This window comes from Musa acuminata, chromosome BXJ3-9 (genome assembly GCF_036884655.1).
Source record: "Musa acuminata AAA Group cultivar baxijiao chromosome BXJ3-9, Cavendish_Baxijiao_AAA, whole genome shotgun sequence".
NCBI lineage: Eukaryota > Viridiplantae > Streptophyta > Magnoliopsida > Zingiberales > Musaceae > Musa > Musa acuminata.
The window spans coordinates 5,629,714-5,655,253 of record NC_088357.1 but is presented as its reverse complement, the minus strand read 5'-3'; the positions used below and the strand labels follow the sequence as shown (position 1 = coordinate 5,655,253).

The window sequence follows — 25,540 nt, the reverse complement described above, 5'->3', positions numbered from 1 at the left end:
CTATAATACTTTTCACACCATAATATAATTAAATATTATTTTTTAAAAAAATTGACTGTATCTTGACACATTTTATAATCAAAATATGCAAACAAAAAAAATCTGAAAATGAGATTATATTTTGAAAATTTTACTAAATATTTGAAAGCACCTTAATATAAGCTGGATGTATGTGTTGCTAATACAGTATTTAATATGGTTTACATCATTTAAGAAATAGTATATCACTTAATTAAATATAAACCAACTAAACACAAAATAATAATCTACAGACATTTGTACAAAATATTCAAAACAACAAATGGAATGAATCAGTATAGAAGATGCTACTCATAGCTTCCATTTCTAATAGCATTCTTCAAATTTGATGCAGTTAGAAAATAATGACAATTTTTCTAATGATGCTACAAAATTAACAATAAAGTAAAAAAAAAACAATGTGTATAGCTGTGAAATCAAGAGTCTATGTTGGTTTCATATATGTTTTGGCAATAAAATGCCAATAAAACAGACCTTAGCATGATTACAGAGTTAGGAGCAACATTGTTAAATCTTATTCAGACTCCTTTTCTAGACAATGCTCCACCAAAATGTGCATATATACAGTCAAACAGAGAGAACCAAAGCACACTATAATCCTGACTTCTTGTGTGGCCATCCATGATGACCCTGCTCTTCTGAAAATTCTTTAATTGGTGTGATGCTAGGATTGCTCTTATATGACTTGGGTGAACAGAATTCAACTATGGAGTTAGACTCTGCTCATGGGAATAGTTAGCCCTCCTCGAACTCCACATTGATGGGAATTTCATACCCTGGCCAACCTCTTCCTCAAATATAAGCTCAAGGTACTAAAAGAGCTTCTGAATCTTAACAAGACAGAGGACTCAAACAACATTTCTAATCTGGCATAAAACTAAGGCACAGAATAATAGCGCATAGTTGCCATGCAATATCATCCGAACAAATTGACTGTCTTAAGTTCCAAAAAAGACGATAAAGAACTATTCTGGCACTTTAAAAAATCAATTTATATTTCATCTGAACTCAATACAAAGGCAACAAATAAATCGCTGATTCAAGCACAGTAGTAACCTTATCACACAAAAAATAATATGCATGCAGAAGTATTATTGGAACAGGAACAAAATTGTGTCATAACCATTCTTTCCTAGATGAAAGAGTCCGCTTAAAGAAGTAAAAAATAATAATATTATTAAGGCTAATTTAGCCAGAAAAGGATATAAGAAAAAAGCACCTGAGTTGAGACATTGGATCAGTGGTCAAAATAATTAACCTTTTCCATCTGCATAGCTCTCCTTTATAAACATAAGATCCTCCAAAAGCTCTCTAGCATCAATAACATCTTGGCTGTTGTCCCCGTTTGAAATTGTCACTAACAAAGAAATACAGTCATTGTACCTTACCAATACTGCAACAAAATTTACCTTTTTTAATAGCTCCAACATCATTCAAGAGATTTCACAATGGATTCAGCAGCATTTTCACTTTTGCGTTTCTCAAACTGTCAAAAAAATTTATTCTACATGACCTCAAGAGCTGCTACCACCTAACTAGCAGCCATTATCAGTATATATGTACAATACATAGGAGAAATGCTTACTGAAACAAAAGGAAAAGAGGCATCTCGACATCCAGCCTACCCAGTACTGTCATATTGTATTAAGTATTAAAAGGAAAATCACAGAGTTATAATTAACAAAAGTTTATATTGTTGTCATCACTATCTTTTGCCAATAATTGAAGAAGCCACAAGTCATGTTCCCTTATGTCTGAACTAGTACTTCCAAGCAACAAGTAATCCTCCATCACCATATTTCTCCTCACAGAGCTCCTGCAGCTGGGACAAGCTACTTAGCAACTCCTAATAGCCCAAACCAAAGATTTTATTGAAGAGGTATTTATGATGTATTTCCACTCTTTCCACTAAATGAACTTCTTAAACATGATGTTAGGCTGAAAGAACCCAATATTGAGAATGGTCAAGGTCAGAGGCAAGTCATATTCCCATCCATGAATCACCTCTTGATCATGGTCCGATCGAATGTCTGCTGGGAAGAAATCTCCACAGTGATGGGTACCATTCCAGAAGATGGCTCCTCATGGGATCTTTCATGACTATTGTTGACTCGAATTGACAGATTATGAAGAAATCTAGCATACTGCCATGATCTAATGTCTTCAGATACCCCTTTCTACATCAAATTTGTGTTACCAACTGAAACATTTCCTCATGTTTGGCCACAAAATAGAATGCCACCTAAAGCTTTTCAAAGAAAAGATAACGGCCCGATTCAATGATTATGTCTTCAGTACTGCAGAAATATGCTCTCTGACATTCTCAGAACCAGTGACAACTTTCCTTACAAATATATCCCAAACATCCTCATCAAAAACATTTCTTCTACTTGAATCGACAATTTGAAGAATCCTATCAAGTTCTTCCTCATCACCAGAATCAGGAAGTCCATCAACCAACATTCCAAATGTGGACTTATTTGGCAGGCATCCTTTCTCCAACATTTCATCCAAGATCCTAACCCCCTCCCTTACGTTCCGTGCTTTGCAAAACCCTTTTATAAGCATGTTGTAGGTGAACACATTAGGTGAACATCTCCTCTCGACCATGTCATCCCATAACCTCCCTGCCTCCTGCAGCTCCCCGTTCTCACACATTCCAGAAATGAGAGTGTTATACGTCAGTAAGCTCGGGATAAACCGCCTCTCAAACTCGTCGAATAGCTTCCTTGCCTCCAAGACCTTCCCTTCCTTGCATAGCCAATAAATGAGTGTGCTGGAGATGGAATTATCAGGAGTGACGTTCTTCTTCAAAAGCTTCCTCCACATCCAACAAGCATCTTCCACCTTTCCATCCTCGCACAATGTGTCAATCACCTTACAGCACAATGATGAGCTTGGTATGTACTTCCCTTGCAGCATGTCATCGAGTAAATTCAATGCTTCTCCTGACCTTTTATCCTTGCAGCATGCCTCGATCACAACAGAATAGGTGATGTCGTTTGAGGTGATACCTGCAGCCTCCATCTCATCCATCAATTTGGTGGCATCGACGAGGCGGCCCTGGCGGCAGTATCCGTCGATGAGGACAGTGTACGTGGTGACATCTGGGGTCCAGCCACGGGCAATTATCCGATCAAAGAGCTCCCGGGCGGCGGGCAGGTCGCCCTTGACACAGTAGAAGGCGAGAATTGTGGTGTAGGAGACAACGTTGGGGACAATGCCCCATCCGGGCATGTCATCAAGGACGCGGAGGGCGCGGCGTACATCGCCAAGCTTGCAGAGGGCCTTGAGGAGGATGTTGCAGGTGCAGACGTTGGGGATGATCCCAAACTTAGAGCGACAGTTGCGGAAGAGGAGGGCGACGAGGTCGAGCCGGCGATTCTGGACCATAGCGTTCAGGAGGGCGTTGAAGGAGCGGACGGACGGGCGGAGACCGAAGGAGGGGATGGAAAGGAAGGAGCGGAGGGCGGCAGCGGGGCGGCTGGCGAGGGAGTAGGCGCGGATGAGGGCGATGAAGGCGTCCTCGGAAGGGCGCAGACCGGAACGCCGGAGGGCGGAGATGACTGGAGGAAGGAGAGGGAAGGCGCGGGCGGAGGCGAGGCGGAGGATGAGGGCGTGGTAGGGAGGGTACGAGGGGGAGAATCCCGGGGTGAAGCGGGCGGCGTGAAGGAAGGCGCGGATGGCGAGGTGGGGGTCTTTGAGGCGGCTGATGAGAGCGGCGAGGCGGCGACTGGTGAGCGGGGAGGGCCAAGGCCGGACGGGAGGTGTAACAGTGTAGGACGCGAGCAGGTCTGGCGTCGACCAGACGGAGTCGAGGTGGCCCAGGTCCACTGGAGTCGGCAGGTGCGCCAGATCCACCACCTTCGACAAGCACCGTCGGCCCAAATCAAGGAGCCTGACCTTGTTATCATTGCGAAGCATCATTGCGGCAGCACCCCCTCCGTTGCTTCCTTCCTTCTGTCTCAGAGAACTTTCGTCGAACAGAAAAGATGACAAAAGTAGAAAACCTACTTGCACGGGGAAGGGTGAATCAATTGGGTTGCCCTTCCCTGCCGGCCTTGTGGCTTGGCATTCGGCCTTGCACGGCGGGAAGGGTGAACTACTTGCGCCCCATTCCTACGTTGGCTTGTTTAGATCTGACAGAGCCGGCCCAAGACGGGGATGGGAGACGTCAGTGGTGGGTAGGGTAGGAAAGATGGCAAAGGATATCTATCGAAGAAAGTAATAAAAACTCCTTTCCTACCCAGTTGTTTACCTGCTCATAGGTCTGCCTCCAGATTTGGATAGTTCGATGTAGGGCCACATCACACGTCATGAGTATTAGTCGGGTTAACGGGTCGGATACGCCCACGGACTATGGGTTTTTGGGAAACCCTACACGAGCTGAACTCTTCCCTTTGTTTGGGGTTTCTTCTTCCCTTTGGGGTGTCTTGCGTGGTGGCTAACAGGTGTGTCGTCCGACAATGATTAGACACAGATGTGAGAGTGATTTATGGCGAACAGTGTCTTCTCCTGAGGCGATTACACACAGATCTGAGAGTGAATTAACCAAAGATTGATCCTTTATTTCAAATTACAAGAGGTACGATCCGATTCTCTGAGATCAGATTCAGGTATCTGGTTGGTTCCATTTGCTCATTTATGTTTTAGACATTGATGAAAAGAATTATTGAACATTAGGTTCGAATGCAACTGCCATGTACGCTAATTAGTAGTGTCGTCATGGGTATTGGTAATCTGTGGCTGAAGTTTCGAACTCTGGTTTACCCTTTTCCAATGGTACTGATATCTAGGTTGGTCTCTGGCCGTGGAACGAGATCCCCGCCCATGGGTGGTGGCTTCCCGCCGGAGGTGGATGAGGAGGTTACATGGCACAAGACTACTGTCGTTGCCAACGAGATCAAGGAAGAAAGAGGGTGAGCTGACTACGTGCCGACGGTCTGGTCATCGCCACCTTACTTGCAAGCAGGGATTTGCGATGCTGCAATTTATCGTACTAAAAGCTCCAGCCTCAATCGCAAAGCCTCTTCGAGGCATACTCTGGTGAGCGCTTCTCCGTAAGATCTGTACATGACATTTTGAACTACTCTCAATTAGGATTTGTAGATTGCGATTATTTACTTCGTATCAAATTTTCAAAAATCTTGAATTTCACATAAGCTATAATGTCTTGTAAGTTCATGATATGATCAATGAGAATCACTATGTGGATATCAAATACAAAGAGAACAAATTTGTCATCTTGTCTCCGTATATTAGTCACATATTAGAAGTTTGGAATGATAAACAAATTGTCAAAATTATAAAAGACAGGAAAAATGCTGCATATATTTTTAGTGTAAAGATCTAAACAGATTAGTCTTAAAAATTATCAACTTTTCACATGAATGTCAGACCTGGAAAGTAGTAGAACACATATATAAATGTTACAGTGCAATCTCATTGACACTCCTGTAGCAAAAAGATCAATTCCTAAGCTTTGAGATGTGTCCAAAGACTCCAGAAGAAAGAATAAAATGGCAAAGTACCTTGTCTTTGTATTGTTAAAATTGGAACATATGCTACCATGTCTACGATGCCAGCTATAGCTTATGTTATAAGATTAGTTGACTGCCATAAGTCCAGCCCTGGAACAAAGCTTTGGAAGGTGATAAAAAAAAAAATCCTAGATATTCTTAATATCAAGAAACAATTTATAGTTAGTGACACATGTAAATGTGGATTGGACAGGGGACCTAGATAGTCATAGATCTACTTGTTTTGCTTAATAATTCTGTCATGTTCTAATTTTGCAAGAAATAAAATTTCATAATATTGCCGACAATGAGAGCTAATTTTGTATATTGTTCAATTCGAGCAAAGAATAGTTTGGTGGAGGATCTCTTGGGAATAGTTAAGGATGCTGACAAACTAGTAACCACTCATTGTAATAGTCAAGCTGCAATTTTCATGAAAAGGACCCTAAATATCATGGAAGAACCAAGCGTATCAATGTCAAAAACATATTCATAGGAAATACTGTAGTGACGAAAAAGGATGTGATCTTATCATATGTTGCAACATATTTGATGGCGGTTGATCCATTTACACCAAGAGATAGATGCATATCACACTTTGAAACATTTGCTTTATGTAACATCATCGGTGCTCACCAGACTTACATTCGACTCACCCATATGACCGATAATTTGACACTAAGACGTGCTGAGATGAAATATACACATATTTACCAAGCCAAATATGTTTTAAGTGTCGTCTTGACTGAAGTAAATATAAATAATAAATATGATGAAACATGATATTTCCACAATCATGTTAAGACAGATATTGGGTTGTGGCATATAATAGAACTCTATTAGAAATTGACCATTCGGTTTGGATGCGAAAATGTCCGATGAAGATGTATACAATACTACGAAATACTGAGTCATCTTACACCATAGCACATGTTTTTTTATCAGGTGTGCAAAAGAGAACAAAAAGGTGAGGCATAAAACTTGTGTTTTTTAAGTCTCTACGAGGTTCTCATTGTGTGAACCCTTCAAGGTTATGAATTCTTCATAAGCCTCATGATGTCCTTGCTAGTGTTTACAACTTCAGCAGGCTATAAACTGTGCTGAAGATTTGTCACACTTTCAATATCTCACACATGGTTAAAGGAGCTAATCTGCCTGCAGAGGCTTATAAGGAGGGACTTGTGGGGTGTAAACTCTCTTCTTTTGATGACTTCCTTGGAGAGCTGTAAGAGCTTTGTTCATTTACCATAGTATTTTCATTATTGAGAGGCTATTTGACAAGGTGTAATTTAGCTTTTGCCTTTGTTACTCGGGAGAAGCTAAAAACATAGTTGTAGATATATTCATTCTGCGGTTTTTTTCATGTGTGTATTATTGCCAGAGTTGGGTGAGGAAGCACCTAATGGCCGACAAGAGGAGAACGTAAGAGCAGCAAATGGACATTATGAGTGCAATATTATATCACAGATAACGTAGTAGTGCTTTTCCCACCATGGCACTCTCTGACGCGACCAATGAAAAATATATTTGGCCTCATGACTCATGATCCATGTGTCCCACCTAATTCTCCCTATATCTGCTCATGCTGCTTTGCCCTGACTTAAGTTATCTTTGACCTCCAGGAAGATGCAACAGGGGAGGCAGTGCTCACTTCTGTGTCTCTGTCAAAGCAACGATGGTTCTTTCTGGCATGGGAGTGCGATGGCAAATCATGAGGGCTCAGCGCAAAGCTGGCTGCATAAAGATTCTTCCATGTAATGATGCACCATGTGGTGTTCTTGATGATGATGATGATGGATCTGGATCTTATAGATTCAGGATTGCTTGTCAACAGAAAAAGAAAGGTTAAGACTTGTTAAAATGATGCTTCCATTGATTATATAGTTCATGTTTTTGCTCCAACTCAGTTTTCTTCATTCTTTTCTTTACTGTGAACATACCAACTTGGTAGAAAGTGGCACATGTACCCCAATTGTTTGATCTTTCTATCCTGCTCAAACTTTTAGTCGGCGATTAGTGGATCTATGGTTGATTTGATGATCAAGTTATGATAACCAGATGTTTTATTTGTTTGATCAACTTAATTCTCTATCTATCACTCCTGTTTCATTTTGATTGGCTTGATTTGATTTAATGGGTAAAGGAACACAACTGGATTCTCTCCAATGTTCTCCTTCTGTGGAGATTTAACCTATTAAATCTCCAATGAGATTTAATAGGTTAAACCATTTGCATATGGAGCTCACTTGTTCTTCCTGGACTAATTTAGGTAGCAAATGTTGAGGTTGCCCATTCTTCTTCTCATAATCACATGTCATGTACTTTGATACTTTTTAAGTTGAATGTACAGTTCATTTCCCTGTGCTTTTTATAACATGATCAGCAGTTTCAACAAAGATGAGTTGAAGAAACATATATCTCTCTCATACATGCTGCAAGAACACTTTCACCATACTGTACAATCTCTCTCATCATGGATGCCCTGCCTGCTGCCTCAGTTTCTATAATAACCGGGAAATGACAGGAAAAGATAACTATTTAATAATTGACAGCCTTTGCTTCAGCATCAGGCCCTCAAACAACCATCCATTTCAGATTAAGAAAAGATAACTATTGAGAAAAAATTAGAGGGGACCAGACAAATTTGTGGATTGAATAGGAAAAGGCTGGCCACAGAAGGCATAGCCATAAACATGTGAACTCAATAAAATTCATTGGTTACCACATGGAAAGGCTGTTACAGAAGCTGAAACTTGGAAAGAAAAACAAAGATGAGCAGAGAATGGATAACAGTTAATTGAGTCAGAGTGATGGCATTAAAAGCAGGAACAGATAACATACATTAAGAGCAGATTTTTGCCCCCGAATCTGGTACCAGATATTGGTTCTTCTTCCAAGCCATTCTCTATTCACAAGCCAATTTGGTGTCAAAGCTACTCAAGCAGATGGCAAAGGCCTGGAAGGCTGACAATGGGTACCGGTAATCCATGGTAAACATGTCCTTTGCAACCTTTCCAAATTGTAGTATGACCTTGTCATGCTCTGGTGGCACTGACTGTGATGGAGTTGGAACCCCTGCAGATGGTTGTATCGCAGCAATGAGCTGGAAGTTTTTGACTGAGGCCACAGTCACACGCCCCCGGAAATTTAGGCACCAACACTGCAACTGTTCGTGCCACCTGGGAGCCTTGTTACGAAGAATCAGAGGCCTCTCCTTGGCTTCGTCGTCTTCAGCATCTGCCACTCTAGCTCCTCCAGTAATGTCTGAGAAATGTGAACTGCTGACATCCATGGATTGATCCATAATTGATGATTTGGCAAACGATATGCTCCGAAAAGAATCCTCCAGAGAGCGGGGAAGCAGATTCTCTGGTTGACCGGGGACTGTTCCACCAGCATCGAGCGCTGAGGCAGGAATGGAGTGCATAACACAGTGCATCCGCCTAGGGCCCCTTGTTCCCAGCACATTCAGCTCATATGTCACCTGGGCTACATTGTAGCTGCCAGTTGGCACTTTTGGTGAGACCTTTCTGGAGTAAAATCTCTGGCTAATTTTGCCAGGTTGGGAGGAAGCTGTCCCATTATATGGCGGTTGGGTATCATACATTACAAACTTGGTACCGAGGAAATTTGACCTATGAAGCAAACATAAAATATTAGTTGTTGACAAACATCTGTTGGACACGAAACTTCCAAATCATATCACTTTTAGTACCTCAGTTTTCCAATATAAGTGTTACTTGATCTGGTTATCTTGCAAGCATTTGTAGATATTATGTATTCTGTACAAGTTGCGCGACGAATTCTCTTAGCTGATAAAAGGAACTTCCCATTCTCAACAAGCACAGCTACAGATTAAAAGATCGATAAGTGAACTTGAAGAGAAAATCTTATTAGTAACAAGGAAAAACAAACATTGCACTTAAGCTCAAAATACATAATGCAGAAACTACCAGTGACCAGTAGCATTTGAAAGCAATTTTTCCAAGAAGTAATAACAACCCTTACCACTTCCATCTTTATGACCATAGGCAACAGAAGCAACAAAGACATCACTCTAGAGAATCTTCACAATTATAGTAATCAATGTACATCAACAAGAGCAAGGTGCATGAAGTAAGACTGATATCAATGCACATCAACATAAGCAAAACGCTGAATGAACTAATTTCAGAATTGTTGAAGGTTCATGGAAAAATAACATGTCTAGATATCTCGAAGCCGATGCATGATATGTATGGCGAAACAAGGTGTGCCACTTATTGAAGCAAGGCAAAAATACTTGACTAACTTATGAAAGTTAAATTTGACTATGAAATGAACTTAAAACTAAGATATAATTGTCACTCAATATTTTCTAATAATAAGAAATAAAAATCATTAACTCAAAGGATAGAGTGTTATATTAATTACAAAACACAGCACAAGTAAGTAAGTGAAAAGAGATGGAAGCAACGGATGGAATTAAAAAAAAAAGTAACAAACAGAAAAGAAATAAGGAAGAAAGAGGAAGAAAGTTGGTATTCCAAAACGAAGTATCCAATTTCCTTCTGTTTGGGAGGAAAAAAGCTTTTATATTGTTTAATAATTTTTCCAATCTCTCAAACAAATAAAATTTCGTCACTTTCACAAATAAATCTAATTTGATCCCTTAAAATGTACAAATATCATGGTAAGCATTAAAAAAAAACCTAATAAAATATGTACAATGCTGTAGGGTGGTCCAACATGACAATCATGTCCTCTGCCACAGGATCCAAGGTTTCCGACATGGCTCCATAAAAGACAGAGGACCAATTACCAAGTACTGCCTGCAAAGCAATTGACAACCACCCTAGTTCTCCATCTTGGAGTCTTTGGAGGTTCAATCACCTGCCAGATATGAGCCTTTTTCTAGTGCACAGTGTTACCATCACACCCTGGCACCCTATAAACTATAATATATGTCAGGTTCATAGGTGATCAAATTTTGGGCTTGTTTCCTGATGCTTAAAGACACGGCAATATTTTGGGCTTGCTGGGGCCCTCACAACTACCCAAGGTACAGAATCCACACCCTTAGCTACCTTCTGCAGTTGCTCTCTACTTCCCTAGATCCTTTTGTTTTCTTCACCCCTTGGTTGACTTGGAGATCAGAAGCTCCCCATGGGGATCAATTTTAGTGATCTCTTTAGTATGTTCACCTTGTCTTGTAGGAAAGTTACCTGCTTTTTCCCATGTTGGTTGATGTCTTAGTATGCTGGGCAAGAATGAATAAAAAAGAGCCACACAAATAGCTTCTCATTGACCAATCCCATCACACTGAGTCCATGCAATGACATAAAACATTACAAATGTGCACCTTTAAGGCACCAAACTTATTAGAAAAACTAAAGACATTTACTTTGAGGCCCAACTTAATGAACCATGAGACTCATCTGAAGCAAATATTTTGAGATCCGACCCTCACAATCTTACTATGCAAACAATCACCTTAAGTATTATCTTACACTTAAAAATCAAATAGCAAGTTCAAGAGTGAAAACATCCTCCCTGGTAGACATAGACGTAAAATAGAATATCAGGAACAAAATGCTGAACGAATCAGAAGGAACCCAATACTAAAACTGTCAATTAATCAGGGGAACATGTAAATCTTGCTATAACTTCATTGATAATGCTCGAGCCTCAAGCTATCCAGAAATTTTGTTTCAACTTCATCTTGCATTCACATGAACCAAATTCAAGAAAATAAATGACCACTTGAGCTAAAAGTCCAAAATGATAAGATGAAAGCATTAATAAAAAAAACTGAGAGGAAAGTGAGCTTGCCTGGGCTAAGACACAGGTAAAGATGATAAGTAAGAGCTGATTTGTCCCTCTTAATAAAGCATTGGATGGAACCATCCCGTGGACCAGGCTGAAAAATGCAAAACACTTTTAGTTTAAATTACAAGCAAATATGGAACATATAGTTTGTATAGTACTTTGCGTACAAGGCAACTTAGTTTTGTGGTCTCTAACAGTCTGCTTTACCACATATGATAACAACAGGAGAAGATAACACCAATATCTTTCTATGATCCAAAAGCAACAAACTATTTTTTAACAGAATAAAAATAAAGAATATGAAGATCACCTGCTTCAGGGAGACTGGAAAGGTGAGCTTTCCAGAGAACTCGGGACTCTTGACAATCTCTTTACACATTTCCCTCCATGACCTGCAAACACCTGCACAAACCACTACATTTGTACGTGAAGGCCATGTGCTTTCGCTAGCTTCCAACCTGGTGATCACATCACGGAGAAGCTCAGGAGGAAGACTAGCCCAGCAGCTATCCTGAACCACCAGACATTGGTCGAGCACTTCATGCACTGCACCCTGAGATTTTCCCCTGTGATGGCCTGAGAGCCGTGCCTCAAAACCACGCCGAGATAAACTCCCAAAACTATCTCTCACATCACGAACAATACTGCGGAACGACATTTAGGCAGCCCAAGGCCGAATGTAGATCCTCCGAAGAGGCACAAAGGCCAAACACTACTATACCAATGGCAGTCACCCAGACCTAAACAATGAGCTGCACAAAACATAAAAGACCTCATTTGAGAAATGCCTCTCAGACAATTTATAGGCCCATATATTGAAGTAAGCTTCGTAAGTACTACAAAGCAACATTTCTGCTTTTGACACAACTTTCATTACCTTGTCACACCCTGGGAACCTTCAACCAAGCCGTTGCACCATAGAAAAAATTAGCGGCTGCAGAAGACTATATGATTAATCTGTAGAAAATGCAGAACAAAGACAAAAGGAGCAATATACTTGATAAAGCGACATCTTTAATCTGAATGAAACAACAAAGTGCTGTGGCGGACACTTCTTTGAATAAGCCAATCACAGAACCATCAAACCATTCTATCATAAGAGATGTCAGAAGCACAGAACCTAATCTAACTAACCAAAAATTCACTGTTGCGAATCAAGCTCTGATTTTCTACATGCCGTCGCATATTGTTTCGAGCTAAACCTTCGTAATAAATTTTCATGCTACGCTTAAACTGAAAACAGACAAAGGTATTAAAAAAGTGAGGATCTCATCAACATAACACTTTAGGATCATGTGTTGACTACACATATCGGATCTCGCGGTTGGAGAGAGATAGTTTCCGAGGCAAAAGACGACAACCAGAAGGGCACAAACGCTGAAAAGGTCAAGTTCTTCCTCTTCACGACGAAATGCTTCAAACACACAATCACATAAAGAGAACCTTCGCATTAGGTCAGCAAAGGAGTACTGTTAATCAAGCACAAAAAAGGACGCCTTTTTCCATCTCCCCTTCCAATTTCAAGACAGAAGATCCCGTGGAAACTCCAACCCTTCCAGATAAAATAGATAGATCCACACCAAACAAAAAGTAAATCTATGGAAACTCAACGGCCCAAAAAAGACAGATCCTACGGAAAACCCATGAAAACGTATCAAAACAATAGAAATCATCAGGAAATGGAGAAGCATCGCAAATTTACAACGAACCTCTTAAATCGAAGAGGAAACCAACCCAAAGTGCCTCAGGAACGAGCGCTTATAACCCCACCGCACTCCAAGATGGAAAAGGGAAAGTAGTCCTCCGTCATCGGTATCTGTTACTTCTGCATCACCAGATCTAAGTGCCACCCGATCTCACTTCCGATCCCTTCCCCCCTCTGTCGCCGGGTTCCGACTACTCTTTCCTCCTTACCTTTTTTTCTTTCGCTCGATGGGCTCAAAGGGACGTGCGAAAAAGATAATAGACATATTTATTACTCCGTTTCTCGATCTACCCATGTGCTCGTCGCAGACTCGTCATGGCTCTTCTGTCGGGCCCACATGCTCGACGAAGCGAGTTAGAGTTTTTACGAGAAGAAAAGGTACTTGTAATATACAAGTGTAATTTTTGCGAGTGTCGCATCGGTCAAAATCGACCTTTGACTTTTTGCCCGTTACGCAACGGCAGTTGTGCATCGACGGGCCGTAAGTGTGTTCTACGTTCTAATTAAGTCATTGATTTTTATCTGAAATAAATTTAGACAATAGAGTTCTTTAATTTTAGCTAATTATCATGCACACAACATTATCCGGGATGCAGTCAAAATATCAAGGTTAGTAACCCAATATAAATGATTGTAGAGATAAGTGGTCGAAAAGTAATCTCCTCTCTTTTATTATATTGAAGATGATCTTTTATACTTAGTCGTAAATAGATAATATACTAGGAGGTTGTCTCCCCTTGGTCTCTTATCAATATGGGCAATAAAGGTTTATAAATATCTATCTTGAACCTTTGCCTATGTGGGCAGACAGATGGAGGGTGGCCTCAGTCTTCTCCTTTCACTATAGATATTACATGACGGTCATATGTTAAATGATGATTAGCTGACAATGTGTTATCTGTCATTTTGTGCCCTCAATGCGTGTTTTAGGGCTCTCATAAAAGGGATCTGAAGTACGACGCCTAGTTCCTATGACACGTCAAGCTTATGCTTTTTTTATTGGTTCTCTAACTTTGTGAATTAGGTGAACACTGACAGGCTTGAAGGGCATTCGCATCTTGAAGTGATGACTCCTGTCCCTCGACAAGGGGTTGATCCTCGTCGATGAACCCTTATCGATAAAGGATCAATCTCTATCAACGTGAATTGCCCTCCTTCGAGTGCGAAGGACTACAGGTGAGAGGCATGAGCACTGACGATAGCGATCCATCACTGACCTATCCCTCCTATCATCAAAGGATGCACCTTTGTCAAACGAGGTTAGATTTCCTAACCTCTATGTCTCTTCCCCATCTAGTTAGGTTTGTCAACTATCATTGCTCAGGTAAAGAAGGGGATCGAATTGATTAACTTCAATGCCTTCCTTGGCAATGACCATAGGTGAAGATAGGACCTTGTGCCTTTGAATCTACCATTTTTTTATTCTGTAGACTTTTCCACTTAGTGCTTCAAGCAGAATTTGTCTTACTTATCAAAGACTTGACTACTATTTTAACCCGTTCCGCTTGGGCTTCATGCCTGAAAGGAATCCTTTAGCTCTAATCTTAAGATGAACATCATTTTTGACTTAAGAATATAAACTTAAGTTCAATTGAAGGGTTTCTTCAATGACAAGAAACAATCACCCTTGTGAGTTTCCCGATCTGCATGCCTTTGGCGAACACAAGGGTTGAGTTTTCGAATCATTACAGCTTGGGTTTTTCAACCTCTGTTAATGACCATAAGCGATGAGTTGATCACATGTCGGATGATATTTGATTAGTGATGTACTTCCTATCGACTCTAATACTGATATTTAATTTAGTAAATTAAATAAAAAATAATATTATTTACTTATTTTTATTTAATTTAATAAATCATTATTACTATGTTCATTTAAAAAAAATAGTATCGTGATAAAATGAATAAAAAACAATAATAGTTAATATTTAATTTAGTAAATTAAATAAGAAAAACTAATATTATTTACTTGTTTTTATTTAATTTAATAAATCATTATTGCTATGTTCATTTTCAAAAAACAGTATCGAATAAAAAAACAATAATAGTTGATAGAATCAATTACTTTTGGTCGTAATAGAACTTATCAAACAAAATCACATATCTTGAAATTTTTGAATGATGATGATGGTAAATGACAAGATTTGGGATCGATATTTATACGCAAAGAGGATCAAATAACAGAAATCAGCATTAATTCAACAATATCTTGATTTTCTAGAAAACAATGGACGACTATGGACTGGATTTGCTGATGTTACTCTCGCTACGAGAAGAAACAACTTGCATGACCATTGGAGTAAAGACATTAATGACTTTGCTTGCGTTGGCAGCTCAAATAAAGACGATGACAACTCATCGAACGAGTAGGTGAATTGATATTCAGTTTAATATATATATTAATTTTGATCTCAAACTCAACAGGATTTTATTTCTAATATAATAACAGGTGGGGTGGATGAAAGGAAATTATTGTAGTACACAATTAAGTCAAACCAATTGTCGAACACATTCCTTAGCCACCTGATGGGTTAAAAAAGCACGAAAGGATAAAAAGAGGAAAATTTGATCTTTCTCAAGTCAAACCAATTGAATATTTGTTTGCAATTGTTTTCCAAGTTATTAAGAAGGATAAAAAGAAGATGGATGATGGCTTGCCGTCATGATGTTTCGGCGAAAGGACTTGTGTCTGTCAGCTGTCTAGGCTTCACAGAAAAGGTGTCGTAAGAAAGAGGAGCTCATGTAAATGAACAGCTGGCTGAAGCTGCAACACGCAATAGACCTTTAATGGCAAGCCATGCCTCGCATGCCTGCATCTATCTCCTCGAGACCATGCAAACCAACAATCTCCAATATCAATAATCAACAACCTTTGCTAGATATGTCTTTATGAAGTGGGGAGAGAGAAGGATGTAATCCGAAATACAAGCCAATGCTGCAGAACTATACAGTAAACTTCCACTTGATGAGTTCCTCAACCCAAAAGATTTTTTTTTTTTTTTTTTGAGAGAGAGAGAGTTAGCATACTATGTGTTTTTCAAATGTATAAAATCTAGGTTAGAATATCATAACTATTTCGTTAAAGTTAGCATAATTTTACATGAATATACACCCAATGGTTTCATACACATCTTGCAAATGTTTGAATGGGAATGGTTTATATGTATATATATATACACACAGGAGCGCAAGCACGTACGCACACCTATGAATATTATACTCGAAACATATTATATCTATATGGATCAATGTCTAATCCTCTTGAGACTTCCTATAACACACACGATTAATCGTATAACATAACATCTTATGAACGACTAAGATATTTGCTCCAGACAACAGCAGCTTTAGCATAAAAAAGTACACATGTGAGTTACTTCAACAACAATCTTTAAAAAGAGTATATACCACGCAAGGAGCGACAATGGAGATTCTCATGGAACATGTGATCCCTGGTATTTGAAGTAACCATTCCATTACCTCCTTGTCTACCGAGAGGCCTTTAGCCACAGCCTGGAGGCCCTCCTCCAGTCTCCCCACGAGCAAAAAGGGAACAAAAGTGGCCTGGAATCTCACATGGTTGACAGCATTTTTGAATCCCATAACCCATTCCTCCACTTGTTTCAGATTTCAACAATACATAAAAAAGCTCTCTCTCTCTCTCTCTCTGAAGATCAAAAGTAGCTGCAAATGCTAGTTCTCCAAAAGATATATTGAAAACTTCCATATAGGATATCTACTACTAAGCAATTAATATAACAAAAAATACATTTCACATTTCATTAGACACACAACACAGACCAAATTATTTATCTTATGATAAATGGGTAGTCATTGCATATATGTTCATGGTATCTAAAGTACAAATGTAACTCGATCAAACCCAACATGTCCCCCAGATAAAACCACATTAATTTGGAAAATAAACTTACATAACTTAGATTCAAAAAACAGTCTGAAGAGTAAACATAATTTGAGGACCCATGAAGCTCAGAAGCACTTCCTGTGGACAATCGATGGACCAGATTCTTCATATTCACCCTTGGAAATCCACATCTGTCATTAGTCACAAAAAGAAAAAAGAAAAAAAAAACCATTACTACCATGCATAGACTCGGGCAAATCAAGTCAGATATATTTATAAACATATAATGTAACATAGTGATATGCATGAGATAGCAATCAGACACTACTGATCGAGACATTACCTGCTGGAATGTGCTGAGGGAAGCCAGGATGGAGCCTCCAATCCAGACACTGTACTTCCGCTCTGGTGGAGCAACCACCTTGATCTTCATGCTGCTTGGTGCAAGGGCCGTGATCTCCTTGCTCATGCGGTCAGCAATTCCAGGGAACATAGTCGTTCCACCACTGAGAACTATATTGCCATACAGGTCTTTTCTGATATCCACATCACACTTCATGATCGAGTTGTAAGTCGTCTCATGGATACCAGCGGCTTCCATACCAATCAGAGATGGCTGGAAGAGAACCTCTGGGCATCGGAATCTCTCTGCACCGATTGTGATTACCTGTCCATCTGGCAGCTCATAGCTCTTTTCCACGGAGGAGCTGGTCTTAGCGCTCTCGAGCTCCTGCTCATAGTCCAGGGCAACATATGCAAGCTTCTCCTTGATATCCCTGACAATTTCTCGCTCAGCAGTGGTAGTGAAGGAATAACCTCTCTCTGTAAGAATCTTCATCAAGGCATCCGTGAGATCACGACCAGCAAGGTCCAAACGAAGGATGGCATGAGGGAGGGCATATCCTTCATATATAGGGACAGTGTGGCTCACACCATCACCAGAATCAAGCACGATACCTATTAAAAAGGGTGCCACAGATCAGCATTTACATTCGATGCATGAGACATCAATTACAATTACGTTTAAGCGAGACATACCGGTTGTACGACCACTGGCATACAGGGAAAGAACTGCCTGGATTGCAACATACATGGCCGGGACATTGAAGGTTTCAAACATGATCTGGGTCATCTTCTCTCTGTTTGCCTTAGGATTGAGAGGGGCTTCGGTGAGCAGTATAGGGTGCTCCTCAGGGGCAACACGGAGCTCGTTGTAGAAGGTGTGATGCCAGATCTTCTCCATGTCATCCCAGTTGCTAACGATACCGTGCTCAATAGGATACTTCAAGGTCAAAATACCTCTCTTCGATTGAGCCTCGTCACCAACATAGGCATCTTTCTGGCCCATTCCAACCATGACACCGGTGTGACGAGGTCGGCCCACGATGCTAGGGAACACAGCCCTAGGTGCATCATCTCCGGCGAAACCGGCCTGCAGGAGGACCATCGTGTTATTCGCAACATTATGAGTGCAAGAAGAAATTTGGAACATGGGATGGGATCAGGATGACTACTAACCTTGACCATTCCAGTACCATTGTCACAAACAAGGGGCTGGATATCCTCACCGTCGGCCATTTCAGAAGATCTGCAAAATGCAATTTGACATGAGCTCTTTACACGCTTTCAACTTCAACGTAATCTTCTATTTGTAATGAACGAGAAAATCTAACAAAGCACTGAGAGCATCAAATTATTGCAGGACAAGAAACCTAAGAAGGAAACCGTAATCGATTTATTTAAACATTAAGATCGTCTAAAGCACTAGACTTAAGCCTTTAATAACCCTTCAGATCTGATACGCAAGCGCACTATTTACCATCACACGCCAAGAAATTAGGCAAATCCAAAACCGATCGCGATGCAGAGACGGCAGGAAAAGAGACGCTTCGGCATCCACATCAACTGAGAACATCGAAGGCCGATGACTTACCAAATCTTCGCTCGATACACAATTAGACGGTACCAAACAACAGCAACAATCTTCAAGATCACATAACAAAGCACACATCTACGACGTCGTAGATTCTAAAAGATGACTCAGAAAAACGTAAGCATCCACCAAAATCGATGGGATTCTAGCGAAGAAGATGAAAAAGAGATCGACTGACCTTACACCGCGGCCTGTCCACGATTCCGAGGATGAAGGGAGAGAGAACGGGGGGCGGAGAGACGACGAGAGGGGGAGAGAGAGCGGATGGGGGTTTTTAAATAGTGCGAATTCGAAATGGGATTCCACTTAATTGTATGCCACTAAAATTTTGCGGGCATCATTGGGGTCGCGAGACTAAAAGAAGAAGTTCTCGCCGATGTGGTTCCTGTGTCTCGGAAGAGCGACAAAACAGACTACATATGAGTTCTATTGGCTTATCCAACATGGAACCCACCGAACGATGAGTTCAGACCCAACTGATATCCAATGAAAGGAGTCTATTCTGTGCTTTGCCCCGTGCTTCAGACACAGGATCTCGGCGGTCTTCCATGTGGGTCGGATCAAAGCGATGTGGTCCGTCGGATCGGGCCCGGCATAACGTGCGGTGCGCAAAGGTGAAGGAGCGGAGGCGGGCGTGCACCCACGCCAGCCCATCAGCCACTCGTCATTAGCTGGCGAAGCGGAGATTTCCGTTTCTTTTTCTTGTTTATGTTCTTTTTTACTCCGTCAATTGGACTCGGCCCATCGCACAATTTAGGACCGGCCCATAGCGCAATTTAAGGCCGGCCCATCCACAAAGAAAGAGATAACGTGGCAGATCACTATTGGCGAATGACAGCACTGAACCATAAGTCTTCGCTGTCACGTGGTACGCGGGATCAAGAGAACTCGAGCGTCCCATGTGCAACCAACAACTTAATTCTCCGTCCCCATTGGGATCTGCTACTCGACAACATCCATGGGAATGTGTGACCAACGAGTTATATTTTTCTACGCACTGTTTTAATATGTAAAGAACGTGTTGGATGACAAAGCAATGAGATTCTTCCGATTGATTCTTCACCAATTATGTGATTTCGAATGCATTGGTTGTCTTGTTGATCTAACTTTGTTGACTCGTCGAACTTGGTAATTTGAGGCGATTTCAGTCCTCGAAATAATATTTTAATCGGGCTATCATTGATCTCAAAAGCTTATAATACGAAGATGTTGTTCGTCCAAAGTGGAGATTTTGAACTTAAGATGGAAGCATTTGCAGAGAGGCTGGCTGATATTGTTGTGAATCATCTCAAAATATTTCCAGTCAAAGTCTTTTATGAGAAATCAAGACTTGTCTTCTTCTGTTCAAAACAAATTGAAAGGAAAGGACTTTTCTGTTTTCTGATGATTTAAGAACAAAAAAGTGTTTCCCAAGTTTCTTTTTAGCTTTCTGAAAGCAGAAAAAAAAAAAGGTGGGGGGTGGAGAAGCGTTCGAAAAGCAAAACGTTTTTTTTTTTTGTGCCATCAACTCTTCGAAAGCTTTTTCTGTGTCCTAAAATGGAAGTCTCGAGCTTTTGTTTTCTGCAACTCGAAACAGAAAACAAAAACAGATGAGGCGGGGATACGTCATGCTTCGACTCGGCGCACGTTGGATATATACACTTAGAGAAATCTTGGTGGACTTCGCTTTGATTCCATTGCCACTTCCTCGTAGTTGGAGGCCACTTCTTGACCTCGAGGGCTTCGAGATACGGAGAAGAACATGAAAAGTGCCCAAAAAGATTAGTGGAAACCACATCGACTTCACTGGATTATCCTTTGGAAGGTGAATTATGTACAGACCACGCCGTGTAGTTGGCAGACGGAAACCGAAATGGCCAATAACACTTCTTAGGAGTGGTGGGTCGCGGCGAGACCTTCGGGTTCCAAGGGCACGAGGACTGCATGAACCGGCTGCGGACCCGGTTGGCCTTCTCCGGCGCAAGCCGCGGTCTTCGCCACGTGCATGCACCGGCGGCAGGTCGGGCAGGAGGACCGCGCCGTCAGCCACCGGTCGATGCACTTGAGGTGAAACCCATGGTTGCAGCTAGGAAGGACCCGTATGTGCTCACCTGGTACGAACTCCGAGAGGCAGATGGCGCACTCGGGGACTGCACCGGTGAGCCTCACCCCGGCGGAGTAGACCAGCCTCGGCAGCCGCTGCAAGGCCTTCCTTCTGAGTCCGGTCTGTGCCGGCCGGTTCGACCACCGGAGCGCGCAGCGGAGGATGGACTTGAGGCCCAGCGCACATATCAGGGCGCACAGTAGGGCGGTGAGGACCACGATGACGGCGGTGGGATCGACGACCCTTCCTTGCGAATCTGAGCGGTCGGCGATCCCGGGGGTCGGCGGAGAGCGCTGCCAGGGGAGTGCAGCGTGGAGTAGGAGTCTTCTGGAGTAGATCTCGAGCACAAGGGATTGGATGCGGGTGGAAGTGGAAGACATGCCTGTTGGATTCTTCTTTGGTGTGGTGTGCCGACGGAAAACTACCGTCGGATTGTGTCCAAAGCAGTATACATAAGGAGAGAGGATGTGAAAGGAAACTGACCTTTTTCTAATTGTTTATTTTAGATTTCAGATGTGATGGAGGCTTTGGACATCACATTGCAAATGTGGCTGTAATCATTATCATTTTGAGAGTAATTTGTGAACACTGATAGATATCTCCATTGGCAGAGAGTCCATCTTCCATTTCCAAGTCCTTTTAGCTCGCGGGCCCTCCACACTTCGCCTGCAAAGCACTACGACATGCAAATTAATTATGATTGGTCGTGTTTATATTGGAAGATTATTGCTGCTGCTGCTGTGCTGCTACTACTAAAGATATTAAGGTTACAATTCATGCGGACCTCAAAGAAGTAATAATCATGATAAACTTTGGAATAGAGATACAATTACGGTGAGGGATCTTCATATAAATTTATATGGAGAAATCAAATCAACCAAACAAAGATAAGAATGCGAACCAATGAACAAAACAGAACACTTACATCACGCTAATAGCAAATCATATGTATCACAAGTGTCAAATGTTATTTTCCGGCTAAGATAAGCAACCAAAATATTTCAAGCAACAATCTCCAAGGAAGACCGCGGTAGAGGAAAACATTATCTTCTATGCAAAGCACAGCAACAGTTCTCCTCGCCTATATCTGCAGCTATACAGGGAGGTGAGATATTTCCTTCCTGGTACCAGCATGAACGGTGCCGAAGTAGTTCATTCAAGAAACTATCAAGCTTATCGATGGTGACATTGGGCATCACTACAACATGAGCAATGTTTCCCTCACAAGCAAGCTGCCACTGCCGGACAAACTCTTCGTCTTTGGGTCTCTCAAAGACCACAGTGCTACTAAGTTCGTTAAGCATCACACTGATTCCTGCGTCTTTCAGACGGTCTTTCAAGTAGTGTGCATTTCTTAAGCATTTCTGAACTTCCTTCTGAAACCCTCTGTAACCTTTTCTGTTCAGGGTGTACCAGAGGAAGATCGGGGCATGGCCATTTCGGCTCCCCATGATGGTGGCATCCCTGGAAGCAAGATACTCGACATTACTTGAAAGGACATTGATGTGCTTCAACCTTGTTATTTGCACACCACAAGGCATAGGGCAACCCACAAACTTGTGACCCGACACACTCACACTTCCGATAGGCTTTTTAAATGTCACTTTGGGTGCCTGTCGAGTATAGACAGTGTTGGAAACTTTAGCACCGGAATGAAAATGCCAACATAAACAAAAGAAGAACGATAATTGTAAATGATCTGAGATGAAGATATTTCGATTGAAATATAAACCTTTTTGAAGCAGCATTAGCATAGTTGCAACTATATGTAAACTTGAATGGGAAACTAGTGCAAAAAATGAAACATAGAGGAACATACACGTTTGACAAATGGCATCATGAGCCCAAAGAGAGCTCCGTCACAATGAATGTAGAATCGATCTTTAAAGCCATTTTCTTCAAGTGTTTTTATTACCATGTCAAGATCATCAACTGCTCCCTTTACGGTGGTTCCTACATGAGATAATAGTTAGAGATCAACAACTTCTACCTTTAGGCAAAGAGTGGAAGAGAGTCAGTACAGAAAATGTCTCACCAATGTTGACATTGACAATGGCCGGTCTCTCCATGTTCTGGAGTAAACTAGATTTAAAGTGGGTGCAATCGATCTCACCAGAGACCAAAGTGTCAACCATCACACACTCCATCCTATACATCCTTGCTGCTTTGAAAATTGAGTAGTGAGATTCCCTCGAGGCATACAAAACACCATCTGGAAACACTTCCCTCCTGGCAAACCAATTTCAAACACTTCAAATTATTGCTATGATGAAATCTTGCAGAATTTTCATTGTTTTTACATAAGTAAATATCCCAAAGCAAGTTCACAGTCATAGTGAGTTTTAATGGGAAAAAGGCACTAACCCAACAAGAATACCATGCAAATTCCCTTCGGTACCACAATTGGTGATATAACCCCAGTATTCATTCTTTTCCAATTCCCAAAGCCGAGCAAACCAATCCAACACCCCAACTTCAAACTGCCTAGAATGGACGCCATAGTTGCTCTCGATGAAGGGGTCACCTAGATTGTTGATGGAAAAGTGTTGCAGCTGCCCTAGAGCACCATAGTCAAAGTCCAGATTGTACGGGTAACCTATAAAAGAAAAGCAAACATTAATATGAGAAATCTAACTCTGTTAAACGTCAAGTATTCAGATATTCCACTAATGAAATATCTGAACAGAACACCGTATAGATAGTTTCATCACAAGATAGTGCAGAATTGGTAGAACACAAAACAAAAGCAATGGTGGAAGAAATGGGATCAGATCTTTGCCCAAAAAAAAAAAAGAAAGAGAAGTAAAAGACATTATGTGATCCACAATCAGCTTAGTTTTGCATTTGAATCATAATAGACATGAACGATGAGAAATCCGATGATCTGCAGCTTCCAACGATCGCACCACCACCGAACAAGAATAATGGGATCTATTAAAGAAATAGATCGTCAAGTCGGGTCCGTTTATTTGTTTGTTAACGAAAAATTGGACAACATTCTCATGCAGTCAATATGTGAAGTTTCCTGAAAAAAATTAGTAAAAGAAGAAGCTCAAAGTATACCCAAATGGTGTTTGGTTCTGTCGATGAGGGATCTCCGGTACCTCGCCAAGACACTGGCCATGTAAGCCTCCCTCTCCCCGGTGACCTCGTCATCGGCCTCCGGCTCCTTAATGGCGAAGCACATTGTGTGCACGTTCCTCCCGAGCACGATCTCCCTGCTCTTCCCGCTCCCCTCCTCTCCTCCAACTCCCTCCGTCTCTATCGGCGGCTTCGGGCGGACGATCTCCTCGGGATCGAACTCCCTGGGCAACGGCTCCACCTTCTCCTTCTCCCTCAGATCCATCAAGCCATTCCCCACGCTCCCCACCATCTCTGCCTCAAGAAAATTGACCCAATCCTGCGGCGGCTTTTCCAAGAACTAGATCGGAAACTAGGCCACCGGATTCAACAAGAATCAGCGAAATGAGAAATCTACTTAAAAACAACGGAAAACAGAGGGGGAAATGGCAATGGATACACGGAGATGCACGAAAATAAAAGAGAGGAGGAGGAGGAGATCATCACCACAGATCCTCCTCCTTTCTCGCTCGCTCTCTCGCTCTCTCTCGCAGAGGAGAGAGAGATTCTTGCAACTTATCGGAAGACTTCCAACGCGCGTGCATGATATGCTGATGACCGATCTGGGAGACATCGAGGATAAGAGCGTCACGTAGGTCACGCAGAGACATTGATCGGTGATGGGATGGACTGCAATTGTGCAGTGAGCGTTATGCGAGAGCTTGTGTTGCGTTCCGCTCAAAGGGTAAAACTGTGGCTTCATCTTCGTCTTCATAATTTGGATTATGTATGGCCTAATAGCCTGATGAGCCCAACTCGATTATTTGGGTTGGGCCTCGTATTCGCATGAACACAGGCCATGAGGTCCGTCTAGATGCATGCTTCCGTGTAGGCCATCATCTCGATCGGCTTCTCGCAAAGATACTAAACCACCGGTAATTCGTCGATAGCAAAATTTAAGCGAACAAAAGTTGATGCAGGGAAGCCACATGGATTTTTATAAGTGCCACCAAATGATACAGTTGCATCATAATCTTGATCTTTGAAGTCTTATATGTGTTTAATTATATGATCCTATATAATTGGATAAGATATATAATAAAATTAATTAGATTTATATTACTAAATAAAAAATAAATTTATATTATGATTTCTTAAGGAATGTCATGGGAGGAACTCTCCTAATAATTTATCTTAAATCATCTGCTCTTATCTATAAATTAATAGGATATCTAGGGAGTAAATGACACATCTCATAGAGGACATAGTTGAGAGATTATAGTTTCTCTTTCAACCTTTATAATCCAACAATATAAATGATTAAGAAAAGATAGGATGAGAAAAAAATGAGTGTATAGTTCGATATTTGGATATAGGGATAGTGGTTTTGCATATCACACAAAGATTTTTTTTAGATATTATCAAAAATTACACATCGTGAATTCAATCTAATATTATTTTATTTTAATCTTGACATAAATTTTTTTTCGCATTTCATATAGCATATAACCTTCTCGTGATATACGTG

At 41.2% G+C, this 25,540-nt stretch overlaps 5 protein-coding genes and 1 long non-coding RNA gene across 8 annotated transcripts; 1 reads left to right on the top strand and 5 right to left on the bottom strand.

Moving 5' to 3' along the window:
• Positions 1-1,654: 1,654 nt before the first annotated feature.
• On the bottom strand, positions 1,655-4,218 carry LOC135648811 (pentatricopeptide repeat-containing protein At5g16420, mitochondrial-like). Its single transcript, XM_065166778.1, has one exon. It carries the CDS (start codon positions 3,964-3,966, stop codon positions 2,323-2,325), a length of 1,644 nt encoding a protein of 547 aa, XP_065022850.1. The 5' UTR covers positions 3,967-4,218; the 3' UTR covers positions 1,655-2,322.
• Positions 4,219-4,432: 214 nt separating this feature from the next.
• Positions 4,433-7,460, top strand: LOC103997414 (uncharacterized). The gene is made up of 3 exons (XR_672652.3): positions 4,433-4,624; positions 4,836-5,085; positions 7,181-7,460. It is a non-coding gene; the product is annotated as an uncharacterized LOC103997414 (long non-coding RNA).
• A 749-nt stretch (positions 7,461-8,209) lies between these two features.
• Positions 8,210-13,320, bottom strand: LOC103997415 (tubby-like F-box protein 8). 3 transcript variants are annotated; one of them, XM_009418621.3, is made up of 6 exons: positions 13,076-13,320; positions 12,244-12,300; positions 11,677-12,118; positions 11,370-11,457; positions 9,274-9,406; positions 8,210-9,193 (listed from the first exon to the last, which is right to left on the bottom strand). In XM_009418621.3, the coding sequence occupies exons 3-6, from the start codon at positions 12,022-12,024 to the stop codon at positions 8,464-8,466; spliced, it is 1,299 nt and encodes a 432-aa protein (XP_009416896.1). In that variant the 5' UTR covers positions 12,025-12,118; positions 12,244-12,300; positions 13,076-13,320; the 3' UTR covers positions 8,210-8,463. The 3 variants fall into 3 exon arrangements, with proteins under 3 accessions (XP_009416896.1, XP_009416897.1, XP_018673802.1); XM_009418622.3 differs by having other exon boundaries at positions 12,244-12,262; XM_018818257.2 differs by lacking the exon at positions 13,076-13,320 and having other exon boundaries at positions 12,244-12,323.
• Positions 13,321-16,869: 3,549 nt separating this feature from the next.
• Positions 16,870-19,137, bottom strand: LOC135650244 (actin-3). Its single transcript, XM_065169507.1, has 5 exons — positions 19,048-19,137; positions 18,455-18,524; positions 17,975-18,368; positions 17,280-17,893; positions 16,870-17,127 (listed from the first exon to the last, which is right to left on the bottom strand). Exons 2-5 carry the CDS (start codon positions 18,512-18,514, stop codon positions 17,062-17,064), a joined length of 1,134 nt encoding a protein of 377 aa, XP_065025579.1. The 5' UTR covers positions 18,515-18,524; positions 19,048-19,137; the 3' UTR covers positions 16,870-17,061.
• A 1,325-nt stretch (positions 19,138-20,462) lies between these two features.
• Positions 20,463-22,004, bottom strand: LOC103997417 (RING-H2 finger protein ATL78-like). The gene is made up of 2 exons (XM_065167497.1): positions 21,878-22,004; positions 20,463-21,628 (listed from the first exon to the last, which is right to left on the bottom strand). The coding sequence occupies exon 2, from the start codon at positions 21,330-21,332 to the stop codon at positions 20,739-20,741; it is 594 nt and encodes a 197-aa protein (XP_065023569.1). The 5' UTR covers positions 21,333-21,628; positions 21,878-22,004; the 3' UTR covers positions 20,463-20,738.
• Positions 21,857-24,743, bottom strand: LOC135649284 (serine decarboxylase 1-like). The gene is made up of 6 exons (XM_065167496.1): positions 24,520-24,743; positions 24,016-24,385; positions 23,317-23,548; positions 22,988-23,181; positions 22,772-22,905; positions 21,857-22,565 (listed from the first exon to the last, which is right to left on the bottom strand). The coding sequence occupies exons 2-6, from the start codon at positions 24,323-24,325 to the stop codon at positions 21,996-21,998; spliced, it is 1,440 nt and encodes a 479-aa protein (XP_065023568.1). The 5' UTR covers positions 24,326-24,385; positions 24,520-24,743; the 3' UTR covers positions 21,857-21,995.
• Between the last annotated feature and the right edge of the window lie 797 nt (positions 24,744-25,540).